This window comes from Squalius cephalus (genome assembly GCF_949319135.1).
Source record: "Squalius cephalus genome assembly, chromosome: 14".
Classification (NCBI taxonomy): domain Eukaryota; kingdom Metazoa; phylum Chordata; class Actinopteri; order Cypriniformes; family Leuciscidae; genus Squalius; species Squalius cephalus.
In genome coordinates this window covers 1,200,605-1,214,790 of record NC_137135.1, presented here as the reverse complement: position 1 = coordinate 1,214,790, position 14,186 = coordinate 1,200,605, and the positions used below count along the sequence as shown (strand labels likewise).

The 14,186-nt window shown below is 37.4% G+C and overlaps 1 protein-coding gene across 1 annotated transcript; it reads right to left on the bottom strand.

The window, feature by feature from the left end:
* Window positions 1–10,309: 10,309 nt before the first annotated feature.
* LOC307170901 (zinc finger MYM-type protein 1-like) lies at window positions 10,310–12,109 on the bottom strand (the record flags this gene model as incomplete). Its single annotated transcript, XM_079892210.1, has 1 exon — window positions 10,310–12,109. One exon carries the CDS (start codon window positions 12,107–12,109, stop codon window positions 10,310–10,312), a length of 1,800 nt encoding a protein of 599 aa, XP_079748336.1.
* Between the last annotated feature and the right edge of the window lie 2,077 nt (window positions 12,110–14,186).

Genomic DNA, 14,186 nt, shown 5'->3' with positions numbered 1-14,186 from the left:
AACTTCTTTGAGAAAGAGAAAGCGAAACCAGGGAAGTGGAAATAAACAAAATTGATTTCTAGATTTTTATTATTAATGACGCTTATTGTTATTTAGAAGAAGAATGTCGTTATTATTATTTGTATTATTATTATTATTTAAAAGAAGAAGAATGGCATTTTTATTATTTTGTCAGTCTGAATTATTTTTTTGGTCATTGAAAGCCTTTCATTACTAAACCCAGTCCGTGCACACCTGCCGGGCCCAACCCTGGCCTAACCATCGTTTCAAAGAATAGTAAAACGGCGAGCGCGTCGAGTATAAACGCCTCGTCCGTTTGGGGAGGTGCGCGCGCCTTCTGCGGAGACTCGCGCTGCGGAGCCAGGCGAAAGTATAAACAAAACGTCAGGTAAAGCGCACAGGCTCGCAACTTAAGGAATACATATGCCTACAATTCAAATGCTTTGGTAAAGTCACACAAATTAAACATTGAAGTCCATGTTGCACAAAAATAAACAATGAAGTTTATAATTACTATGTTGTTGTTTTTTTTACAGTGGGTCATATTATATTATATCTTTTAGTTTGTCAGTGCGTTTTGTGGTGTTAGGAATTGTTTTTTTTGCGCATTCCCGCACTCAAAACGTGCGTACACCACCTCCTGAGCTGGCGTAAGATTTGAGCGTGCCGTACGCCAACGTCCATATTGATAAATCTCAAAGTCACCATGGTTTTGGGTGTACGCCAGGTGTACGCTGGAAATTTGGTGTACGCACTTTTGATAAATGAGGGCCAATAAGACTGAATGGATGACTTAGAAGACGACTAAACATCAGCAGCATTTTAGTGTCAAATCAAAATAAAGTAATTTGACATGGTCTTGAAAAACATGTAACTAAATACAGAGTTTTGGACTTATTATCTTCAGATTTTAAACATAAAATGTTTAGACAGGTGGCTTTAGCTGTAGTGCATTTCTAGATTGCTCCAGTGCCAACTTCAATTTTATTTTCATGAGGATGTTTCATTAAAATTCATTTCTAATAACTTTACAAAACTTTGAAGCTATTTATAACAATTTTTGTCATTATGACAATAATTAATTCTACATTTACAATAAACTGCCAGGTGTCAGCTTTCAAATGAGACCATACTTGTGCTTTTAGTACAAAGGGTTCATGAACTGTATCTGTTTCAGTTTGGGTATGTCATTTCTGGGGATTTTTCAAAAGTGGGGTTGCAGCTTAACAGGTTAACCTCTTCTCTGCCTGAGCCCTGTGAGCGTACAGCTGCGCTGGTGAAATACTATTAACCTCTTCTCTGCCTGAGTCCTGTGAGTGCACAGCTGCGCTGGTGAAATACCATTAACCTCTTCTCTGCCTGAGCCCTGTGAGTGTACAGCTGCGCTGGTGAAATACTATTAACCTCTTCTCTGCCTGAGTCCTGTGAGTGCACAGCTGCGCTGGTGAAATACCATTAACCTCTTCTCTGCCTGAGCCCTGTGAGTGCACAGCTGCGCTGGTGAAATACCATTAACCTCTTCTCTGCCTGAGCCCTGTGAGTGTACAGCTGCGCTGGTGAAATACTATTAACCTCTTCTCTGCCTGAGTCCTGTGAGTGTACAGCTGCGCTGGTGAAATACCATTAACCTCTTCTCTGCCTGAGCCCTGTGAGTGTACAGCTACGCTGGTGAAAGACTATTAACCTCCTCTCTGCCTGAGTCCTGTGAGTGCACAGCTGCGCTGGTGAAATACTATTAACCTCTTCTCTGCCTGAGTCCTGTGAGTGTACAGCTGCGCTGGTGAAATACCATTAACCTCTTCTCTGCCTGAGCCCTGTGAGTGTACAGCTGCGCTGGTGAAATACTATTAACCTCTTCTCTGCCTGAGTCCTGTGAGTGTACAGCTGCGCTGGTGAAATACCATTAACCTCTTCTCTGCCTGAGCCCTGTGAGTGTACAGCTACGCTGGTGAAAGACTATTAACCTCTTCTCTGCCTGAGCCCTGTGAGTGTACAGCTACGCTGGTGAAAGACTATTAACCTCTTCTCTGCCTGAGCCCTGTGAGTGTACAGCTACGCTGGTGAAAGACTATTAACCTCTTCTCTGCCTGAACCCTGGGAGTGTACAGCTACGCTGGTGAGATACTATTAACCTCTTCTCTGCCTGAGTCCTGTGAGTGTACAGCTACGCTGGTGAAATACTATTAACCTCTTCTCTGTCTGAGCCCTGTGAGTGTACAGCTACGCCGGTGAGATACATAACCTCTTCTCTGCCTGAGCCTGAAGAAGAGAACGCGGAAGAAGAGAACGCGGAAGCTGTGAATTATGTTCATTCCTCTCTCTGTCTGAAACTGCTGAGTTACGTCCATTTATGTCCATAGCTCTCTCTGTCCGAGTCCTGAAGAGAACGCTGAAGAAGAGAACGCGGAAGCTGTGAATTATGTTCATTCCTCTCTCTGTCTGAAATTGAATTACGTCCATTTAATGTTCATAGCTCTCTGTCCGAGCCCTGAAGAGAACGCTGAAGAAGAGAACGCAGAAGCTGTGAATTATGTTCATTCCTCTCTCTGTCTGAAAGTGCTGAGATACACGAAGAGAACGCTGAAGAAGAGACTTTTTTTTGATTGTTTTTATTTATTTAATAAAGAATATTTATTTTGAATGTTGTGTCCGCCTTTTCCCTTCGGGTCCATGGTCAGCTCCTCAGGGGTGGTACGCAAGCGAGGGGTGGGCGGCCCGCTGGCGCTCCACCCCGACCTGTGACGCATGCTTCAGACTTGTGGTGTGAGCTGAGCGAAATTGGAGGGGGAAATAGGGCGACGCTCCGTCCTTTTAAAAATGCCGCTCTGCGCTCTGTCCAAGATCCGCTCGCTCCCGCTCCACTCCGCTCACATGCTCTGGTCAGAATTCAATGATTTTGAAAGTGCTGTAAACAATTCTGAACTGCAACAGGCCAGTAAAGATGAATTGAGAGAGGAAGTTTTGAGAGTGTTAAAGAACATTGTTGGACCAAAAGTGGACTGGTCAAAATCAGTAGTTGTGTTCAGAAGAAGGATGAAAATGTGTGTGAATACACACATAAAAGGTTTTGTCAGGCAGCCGTAACTTACAGTGGAATAGTGGATGATTCCGAAAGTGTGCTAGCTGACAAAGGAGCTCTAATTCGAATTTGGGCAGATGGTCTTGTACCTGAGTACAGAACAGCCTTGCCATTCCTAGATAATACGTGATCTAACAGAACTCTCAGAAGTAACCTAGAAAGTTTAGCTATTTGGGAAAGAGATTCTGATGTTAAAGAGAGAGTAAGAATTGCAGCAGTTTCTTTTTTTCTTTTTTTTTTTTTTTGATCAAGGTGTTTTTATTTAGTTTTACAAGTTGCAGTTTACAGTACAGCATAAATCCAACAGAACTAAAACCCATCCACCCCCCACAAATACCAGACAAACAGTGTTTACAGTATGAAATACATAGTTCAACATACAGAGCCTCACATAGCCAGATAATTTAAAAAACAACAACAACAAAAAAAAAAACAGGAGTTCACATTGCTATATTGTCTGCTTCCATATATTCAACAAACATAAAGAAAGGCTGCCATATGTTGTAAAATATTCTAGTAGACCCCCTTATTGTGTATCTGATCTTCTCCAACTTGATGTGATGCATGATTTCTCTAACCCAATGACTATATGTTGGAGGTACTAAGTCTTTCCATTTCAGTAATATCAGTCTCCTAGCTAGGAGAGAGCAAAAAGCCACCATTATTCTTTCCCACATCTCTAGATGGGAGTCTGTCCGAGTTACACCAAAAAGTGCAATGAATGGACACGGTGTAAGCCTTTTTGCAAAGATCTTTGAAAAGGTCTCGAAGATGGGCTGCCAGAAAGAGTAAAGCTTTGGACATGTCCAGAACATGTGTAGGAGAGTGGCTGGATCTTGCCCACATCTATCACAAGTGGGGTCTATATCAGCATTGATCTTAGAAAGTTTAAATTTAGACCAGTGCAGACGATGCACAATTTTAAACTGAATGACAGCATGTCTAAGACAGATGGAAGAAGAAAAAATTCCCTGTATATTTTGTGCCAAGTGTCATCTGTGATTTGCTCATTTAAATCTGTCTACCATTTATTTTTGAGGCGGTCCAAAGGCATCAAGTTATGAGAAAATAGTGTTTCGTATATTGTGCTAATAGATCGTTTTGTGCTAATAGCTCGTTTTCTGACTAATTAATTTACAATCAAAAATCGAATCCAACAGGCCAGTTGGAGGACGTAAGGGAGAACATATAAAGTTTGAGAATACAAAATTCCGAAGTTGCAGGTATCGATAAAAATGTGATTTGGTAATGTGATATTTTTGTACAAACTGTTCAAAGGAGGCAAAGCTGCCGTCGATATATAGATCAGACAGTGATACCATACCTCTTCTGGACCACATATCGAAGACCCCATCTATTAATGATGGAACAAACATATGATTCAGTGCAATTGGGGCAACCTGAGAAAGATCTGTAAGTGCAAAGGATCTTCTGAATTGGTTCCAGATCTTGATTGAGTGCAAAATCACAGGGTTAGAGGTAAAGTTAGAAATGGGCCATGTAAATGGCAACTTGGAACACAGTAAGGCTTTTAAAGAAGTGGAATTTACAGATGCCCCCTCCAGATTTAGCCATCCAGTGTCAGTGTTGTTAACCGCCCAATAGTAACATAAGAAATTAGGGAGTGCCATTCCTCCCATTGAGCGAGGTCTCTGAAGTACACTTCTTTTTATCCGGGGCGTTTTTTTGTTCCAAATGAAACTTGATATCTGATTATTTAATTTTGTAAAAAAGTACTTAGTTAAAAAGATGGGAAGGCACTGAAATATATATAAAAACTTGGGCAGTATATTCATTTTTACTGTATTAATTCTTCCACCCAGAGAGAGAGGCAGGGGATCCCATCGTTCGATATCCTAAGTTTGACAACAGGGGCTGATAGTTAGCAGCATAAAGATCTTTATGTTTATCTGTAATCCATATGCCGAGGTATTTAAATTTTTTGGGGCTAATTTTAAAGGGGAGTGAATTTAAGGAAGTTTCATCATTACTAGTTTATTTGTTTATTTGTTTATTTAAGAGGATCCCCATTAGCTGACGCCGAGACGACAGCTGGGTCATTCCAGAATTGGAGGACATTTAGGCATCCATAATTTTGAAAAATTGGCCCTTTATTTTACTATTTTTTATTATGTATTTCATAAAAACAGGCAATATACCATTAAATAATTTGATTCGTCCAGCTCAGGTATCAAAGGCACACTTTTTATAGTACTTTTTTTTTTTTTTTTTGGTGCTGGATGCAACCCTGTTACCAATACTCAGGAACCCGAAAAAAGTATATTTATTGATTTTTTTAAATATAATTTCCTGCCATTAGGTATAGAAAGTCACAATCACTCTATATAAATATTTAATTTTAGATATCACTTGATTTAAATTGATTTAAATTCATTTCAGTAACTTTTGAGTTCCATCTTTGCCAAATTTTTTACTTTTGACATGTTTTATTTGACTGATTTCAGCATATATTTTCAAGTATTTGCTAAAATGCATAATGCATATAATCCTTCAAACTACGGTAATGACAATAGCTCAAGCCCCTGTGAGCTAAAAAAGGTAATTTATTATTATTTTAATAAAAATTATACGGTAACAGGGTTGAAATTTAAGTAACAGGGTTGCGAAAAGTTACAGGGTAATACATTAATAACATGAAATGTATGCTAAATTATAATCAAAATTATATTAATTATTTAGCTTAATGTAATGGGTGTTATATTTGTTAATAATTGTTAATATTTCACTCAAATTCTCTCCTTTTGTTATTATCATTTGTTATATTTCTTTCATTATTTTGTATTCTGGAATTATTCTTTTAAAATTTCTAGTGCTGGGAAAAAATTAATCGCGATTAATCGCATCCAAAATAAAAGTTTGTGTTTGCATAATATATATGTGTGTACTGTGTATAATTATTTTATATATGTATATATAAATACACACATATGCATGTATATATTTAAGATTTGTATTTATTTATATAAAAATTATTTATATGTATATATAATATAAATTATGTATAAATGTATATACAGTATATACATGCAAATATTTCTTAAATAAATACATGCATATGTGTGTATTTATATATACAAAATAATTATACACAGTACACATACATATATTATGCAAACACAAACTTTTATTTTGGATGCGATTAATCGCGATTAATTTTTTCCCAGCACTAAATATTTCATTAATTTATTCTTCTAATATTGATTTTTATTAATTAAGATGCTAAATATTTAGTTTGTAAATTAAATGAAGACCGGTCACATGAACTATTGATAATAGATTGTCCCTTATGAGTGGACTGAAGGAGATTCAACCCTGTTACTCTAATTATGGTAACAGGGTTGCAAATTAATGCTAATGTTAGCTTTTTCTCATGAATAGAAACTTGCTGTTTAGCTAGCTCTAACTGTTGTCTTTAGGACAAACTTACTTATGTAAAAAAGAAGAAGAAAACCTTCAAATTAATTTGTCTTATTCTGATAATAAGTGTAACAGGGTTGCATTTGTTAGAGTGACACATTCAATCAAGGCTAAAAATTGTATAATAACATGAAAAATCAAAGAGAGAATATACCTTTGTTCTACCCATTCTGGTGGCAAACTGCTTAGTGATGTTATTTCCTGTGTATCATGTCACTCACTGTTTTTTTTCTTCTTCTTCTGCCAGTCTAAATATTTCGGTAACAGGGTTGCACGATGTTGGGGACATAACTTTATTGCAACATTTCTATTATTTAAAATATTTATATCAATTAAAAAAATGCTTTAACAATTAAAAGAGGCATATATAAACAAAATCATGCAAAAAAAGGGATATTTAAAATGTATTTTAACAGTTATATTTAACATTCAATTTGGTCATCTAATCTAGAAGGTGGGACAAGAGAAAAATGGCATTTAAGTGGGAACTATAGACTTTTTTTTATTTTCATTAATATTTAGGGAAAAAAAATCTTCAAGTCTATGTATATTTAGTTTCAGGACAAGTGTTTTTTACACAGTGACTCATTTTTTTGTATATTATACATAGATTATTTGAAATTTCATAGGTGGGACATGAAATGTCCTCCAATTCTGGAATGACCCAGCTAGTCTTCCTGGGGTCCAAACAATACATACAAAACCCAATAATTACAATCACAATTATTTCCAAATATATCATATATAAATACACATAAGAGAACAAGAAAAAATAACAATACAAAAAGTACTGATTAAAATAATAATAAAATAATGAAAAATAACATAGCACATGATACAACCTCGCTCAACCAATCCAGACGATATTATGATGTTGAAAACAAATACAGTCTCTCTCTGCGACCTCTCCGACAAATAGCTCTTAAACCACTTGATTGCTGAGGAAGTAAAACCATAACTAATAAGTTTGGAAATCAAAATTTCATGGTCGATCACATCGAAGGCAGCACTGAAGTCTAGTAGTAGTGTACCCACTAGCATTGAGTTATCAATTGTTGTTAACCAGCTATCCGACATTTGTGTCATTGCAGTGCAGGTGGAATGACCATACCTATAAGCATGCTGAAACATCGTAGTCAAATCATTGTTAGAAAAGTAATCTTGCACTTGCTCAAATACAATCTTTTCCAATAATTTACTTAGAATAGGCAAAATGCTAATATGCTGTAAGGAATATGACTTAGCTCAAATGATTATAGGGAATCAAAATGATGAATCGGGTTGATTCATCTATATTCTTACAATATTAATAAATTATTGAAGCTGAAATTTAGACCCATTCGTATACATCAATGTTCAATTACAATGAATTATAATTCAATCATTAATATACCAAAAGGTCCCTCTTTCAGATCAATTAATCAGAGTAATTTTAAGGGAAATTAATGTATCAATTAAACAGTTGTTTGTCCCGCAAACTGGTCGTAAAATTAATTCCATCAACTTCTCAACAAAATTATCTCTTTCTTATAATTCGAAGAAAGCTATATTTTCTGGCCATGAAAATTACTTTCTTGTTCTTATAAAATGTAGGTTACTTAACAGTAGCGCATTTGTAAAGCGTAGCTTGATCGTCGTTTCATTGACTTGTAAAATGAACACTTATACAGAGACAATCTAGGATATAATGGGTTTTTAATAATTGGACTAATACTACATCGAACTAAGGAATACAAGTTCTACAATTTACATGAGTATGCATATAACAATACAAACAGTAAAGACAAATACAAGACTAAACGGATAACAGATGAGAGAGGGAGAGGATGAAAGGGAGAAAGTGAAACTAAAGTTCAGGACGAGAGAGATCACCGAGATGATCTCAGCATGGCAAAATCACAGGCAATTTAACCTTGAGAGACAACAAGAAATCAGATTCATCAAATCACAAATCAAAATACTTGCGTATGGTTCTCTTTGTATTTGCTGAAGAAGAAGAGCTCCTTAAGAGCTGGGCGTGTTTCCCCGTGTCTTTGGGGCGAGCAGACTCGCGCGAAGTTTAAAGGTTCACCGAACGTGAAGTTGCCAGAGACATGATTCAGAGTTCGTCTCCCTTTGTGGAGAGGCGAATATGAAAATAAAACTTAGTAAAGAAAATAAAACTGAGTTGATGAATCCCTATCAATGGAGCCAGGAAATCTTTCAGTGCTCGTGCACGTCCTTGAGGATGAGGAGCGCGCGCCGCGGGAGATTCAAGTCTCTTTAAAGTTGAAGCTTCACTGAACGAATGGTAGAGTCTAAACAAAGACGAAAATAAAGAAAAGACTTAAGAAAATAAACGAGAAAATGGTGAAGGCTCCCTTAAAAGGGAGCCATGTGGATCTTCTTCCTGATGAAGAGGGTTCGTAAAAAGTGCTCCTCGGAGATTTCCTGAGTCGGTCTTTATGGAAAATATGGGTTGACGCCTCTGTTCGCGCGAACAACCAATGAACGTCCAAAGATCTGAAGCGGGAAAAGGTTCTTTGTCTCTGGGGCAACGCCCACTCGAATGAGTCATGAGGAGATGGGCTTTGAGCTGTTCGGCTCCCAAAATATGAAAAAGTGTAAAATAATGCATATTACTTCATTCTGCTATCGGAATTCGACTCCGTTAGATTGAGAGAATTTCAGAGATATGAAACTTGTCATAGGAAGATTGTAGGAACACCAAGTTACATAAGATATGCGTAATTACAAACATTTTAAAGTTACATGGCTAGAAATAAGGTTTACCCAAAATGTGTTGTACACTAGGCTACAAATGGAGATGAAACTTAAGGAACTAAACACGGTACACACCTGATTTGTCTAACCTTATTACCAAAGTTTACCAGGATACACAAACTACACCACGTAAAAGAAAAATTATGAGATGGGAAATTACATCCATGTTTACATTTCTTTAGTGGTTATACATATAGAAAATGTAGGATTTAAGTAGGAGGAAAGATTAACACTTTAATTCTGCTCCACTCCTAAAAGCTCCGTTGCTTGACATTCCGTTAGGCAATAAACAAAGTGGGTAGGGGGAAGGCAATTCCCCTGGAGAAACATTCTTCACAAATACATTTCAGAGCTCAACACTAGAAAATCATAATTATATGATCAAACAAATTAGTAAAACATGCATACAGGAAGCCCTTTATTTTAAACTAAAAATAAGAAAGTATACTTTCAGTCTACATTTTATATACTTCTCAGAAATATACTTTATGTACTTCTCAGAAATATACTTCAAATTCCACTTAAGTATACTTGACTTATACTGACAGAAAAGTCTAAGTATATTTGGCCTATACTTGTTGATCGAGATATACTTAAAAGTATAATTAAGTATTCTAAGTATTCTTGGCTTGTGCTTGTGTTTACTATTTTGATTGAGTAGCTTATTAAATACTTTTTTAAAAACATAATATTACACACCGTCTTATAAACTAGCCTAACATGTTCAGCTTTATATAGTAACAAACTTTCGGGTGGAAGAGCTTATAGAGCAAATAAAATAAGCATGGAAAATAAGTTTATTCAATTGTTCTATTAGTATACTTTTCAACTAAAAAGAAGAAAGCATACTTTCAGTCTACATTTTATATACTTCTCAAAAATATACTTGATTACACTTACTTTAAGTGTACTTGACTTAAACTGAGAGAAAAGTCCAAGTATATTTGGCCTATACTTGTACTCCAGTGGCGGCTACTGGTCTGTCAGAGAGGGGAAGCTCATTTTCGGCCTACATCATAAATTGTCTATTTATTTAAAAGTAAATTCTGCCCTACGTTCCTTTTCAAGGAAATGGTCTGTGACCCTGTCGTACCAACTAGGCGTCTTTTCAAGTGACTTGACCAGTGTCCTCTCAATGGCCAGCAGAGCTAGGCTGCTTAAACGGCCTTGGCCCATTGTGTTTCGGGTGTAGGACTTGAGCCGCTTTAAACAGGAGAAGCTCCTTTCTACACCTGCAGATGTAGCTCCAATTGTTGCCACTAATGAGAACAGTTTGTAAAGCTGAGGCATTGCACTGTCCAACTCCATGTCTTTAAGGAACACCAAGTAATCACACAGCTTTCCCCTATTACCCTGCAAGTCCTGATTTGAATACAGGACTTGAAGTTCTGACCTCAGTCTTCCTGAATCAAAGTGATGGCCATAACTTTTCAGGACACTTTGGAAGGCCTCCTCTGGAAATGCTTGTCTCATGTCATCAAATTTCCCTGGATTGACTAATTCTAAGAAGAGCATGCTTTCCAAATTTGAAAAACGTCGAGGAATCTGCTCCAAGATGTTATCAAGGATGGCCATGTACAGATTTCTGTATCGCACTTGGGGATCCTGCAATTGGGTCAGACGGCGCTTTCTCATGGGCTCATCTCGTGGGTCTGATGTGAGATCTGCTGTTTTGGCATAAATGGCTTGGAAAGCCCCCTCTGACCTCTTCTCTTTGACAAATGCAAGAAGAGATTCAATTCTTTTCTTGCAGTAAAGAACATCCATCGCCCTCTGCTGGACAATATCAAAGACCACATCAGTCTCAGAGAAGATTTGTTCATATGTGTACAACATGAACACAAACTCAAAATCCTCCAGTTTCCTCACAAAGCCTTTGGCACAATCCAGTGTATCATCATCCATTGTTGTATCTGCAATGATGTTCTCAAATGTCTGCAGGAGGCCATCATAATTGTTTGCCACAGTGCTCACTATCCGTGATGTGAAATTCCATCGAGTAGGAGCGTTTCTGGGCAACCTTGAACAGCCTGCAGACTCCAGAAAAGATGTCCTCTTTGTGGATTTTGAAAAAAATGTGGCAAATCCAGAGAGTGATGCAAAAAAAATTCTGCACTCAGGCAAGCATTTAGCCCCCTGTGACAGCACCAGATTCAGTCTGTGTGCATAGCAATGCACAAACATTGCACTGGGGGCTATTGCTTTCACTTTGGCCTGCAGACCATTGAGATCTGAAGCCATGACAGCAGCCCCATCATAGGTCTGTGCCACAAGCTTATCCTTAAAATTGTAGCCCTGCATGTTCTCATTTAATATTTCAAAAACGGACTGGGCATCTCGCCCCCCAGAAACATCAAAAAATCCAATAAAGCGCTCCTGAATTTTACCTGCACTATCCACATAGCGAACAATGACAGAGAGTTGGGCACGGCAGGATATATCAGTTGTTTCATCCACCTGCCATCCAAAAAAGGGAGCATCCTGAATTTCATCTCTGATCTGATCAGAAACGGTGGCTGCAAGAGCAGAGATCAAATCATTTTGAATAGTATGGGACATACCAGAAAACACAGTTGAGGACTCGAATTGTGTGGACAGGACAGAGTCATATTTAGCTAATGTTTCTGTGAACTCCCTGTAATTCCCCTTGTTGGATGATTCACTACTCTCATCATGTCCCCTAAATGACAGCTCCTGCCGGCCAAGCAAGGATGTCACATCAATAAGGCGGTTTAGGAAGGCCCTGTTTTGTTTGACTGTTTCATTATGTTTAGCCACTTGAATGCGAGCACCTTCATTTATTGCATGCTCAACCCTGATCTTGCCCATGCAACTTAATCTTGCACATGCACTCACATGTTCATTGCTCTTTTCATGTCTTTTATATGCCCTGTCAAAGTTAGACAGATCTCCAAACCCCACCTTTGACCAAACAACACATCCGTGAGATGGTTTCATTAAGAGGCATGGCCAGCAGTACATTTTATTTGTCACAGCACTTCCAGTCAGCCAGCTAACTTTGTCATACCAGGAGAGCTGAAAAGACCTGTTATTTTTCCCTATCTTTTGCACTAAATCAATCTTAGGTGTTGATCTGCCCTGCTGTTTAATTCTAAGTTTTTCCTCGTAAGGAACACTTTCAAATGGCTTCGCCAAAATCAGGTCGACAATATTAGCACTGTCTGCCATCGTGCGCAGTTTCACCCACGACGCTAGCCTAGCCTACTATATGAATGAATGAATGAACGATCTAAAAAAAATAAACTCTGTAAAACTGAAACAAGGAATGTGGTGTATAATTGTGTGAAATGTATGATGAAAATCAAGCAAATATCAAGAAATAGGTTGCAGCAGTTTTTATTTCGACTGAACTTGAGAAATCCGCGATGGGACTGAGCGCGAATAGCTTCAGCGATTCCTTATAGTACAGAATCGCTGTCAGTCAAAAGGAGATGCAGCCGTTTAACAGACCCTCCAATCATCACGCAGAAGCTCGGAGTCCGGGCCAGCCCACTCCCCATTCACCCCCAGAGACGCTGAGCGTCCGTGGGCGGGACATAATCGCAGCGTTTATCCAATGACCGTCTAGTTTCGAAGCACTGAAAAAAAACGTTCAAAGCAGCCCCATTGAAGTCAATGGACGCTGAGCTTCAATAGGGAAATGCACTGTCTGTGTCGCTACGGGAATGTATGAGAAGGAAATCGAGTCAGCCGACCTGCTGTATGTAACTGATTCTGAACGAACTCGTCTTTGAGATGAACGTTTTCTAACGCATTTTTAGTCAATAAAATGTTAACACAATAGTACATATTTGACCATTCATTTTGTGACATTATAAGGGAAGCCGAGCTTCCCTTGCAGTCTTAAAGAAATCGCCACTGTTGTACTCAATCTTTTGATTGAGATATACTTAAAAGTTTAATTATTCAAAGTATACTTGGCTTGTAGTTGTGTTAACTCTTTTGATCGAGTAGCCTATTAAATATACTTTTTTACATTGTTTTTCATATACAGTCTTATGAAACTTTGTTTGAAAATATTGATTAAAATATTTATATAAAAAAGATATGTTTCTAATTCTGCGTATCTGGATTTTAGTCCACTGGTGTACATAGGAATTTACTTTAATTCAACTTTTCCCCACCATTGCCTGAATTTTCCAGCTACCCATGTTTTCACTGTTATACGGTAGGGGGCGCTATGACACATCTTCTAGTACAGAATCTCCGGATCAAAATACAGGAGAAGAAGAAGCTGAAACAAGCAATAGAAGATTGCTCACTCAAATGTAAAATAATGTGATCATCAAACATTAAACAGCTTGTAAATCAAAACTGCTTAATGTTTCCAAATGAAATGAAGCGTAAACCATGAGGAGAAAACGACTGAAGCTGTGGGGGTGTCGGACTCGATCTACTCCATCTGTGTTTTGATCATCGTTCTGAATCTGATCAAGGCGTGTAGTCTTTGACAAAAATGTGATTTTCTCAACTATTTTGTTTAAAATGTTGCCTTTCTTTATGAAACTTACCGACATTCAATTGTTGATAAAAAGGATGCAAGCTAATAAAATGTTTTTAAAATTAAAGTAGAGTTAAAGGTATTTTTCAAGTATAAAAAATAACATTTGAACATAGTAGTATACTGTAGGCCTACTGCAAATGCAAAAATTGTATATAAATAGTAAACTATAAGTATAATGTTAAGTTCATTTAAAGAAAACTTGTAGTATAAAACTACTAAACTAGTAGTTTACTGAGGGTACACTAAAAGCAAAAATAATATATAAATGGTAAACTATAAGTATGATGTTAAGTTCACTTAAAGAAAACTTGTAGTATAAAACTACTAAACTATTAGTTTACTGAGAGTACATTAAAAGAAAACTACTAGTTTAGTAGTTTT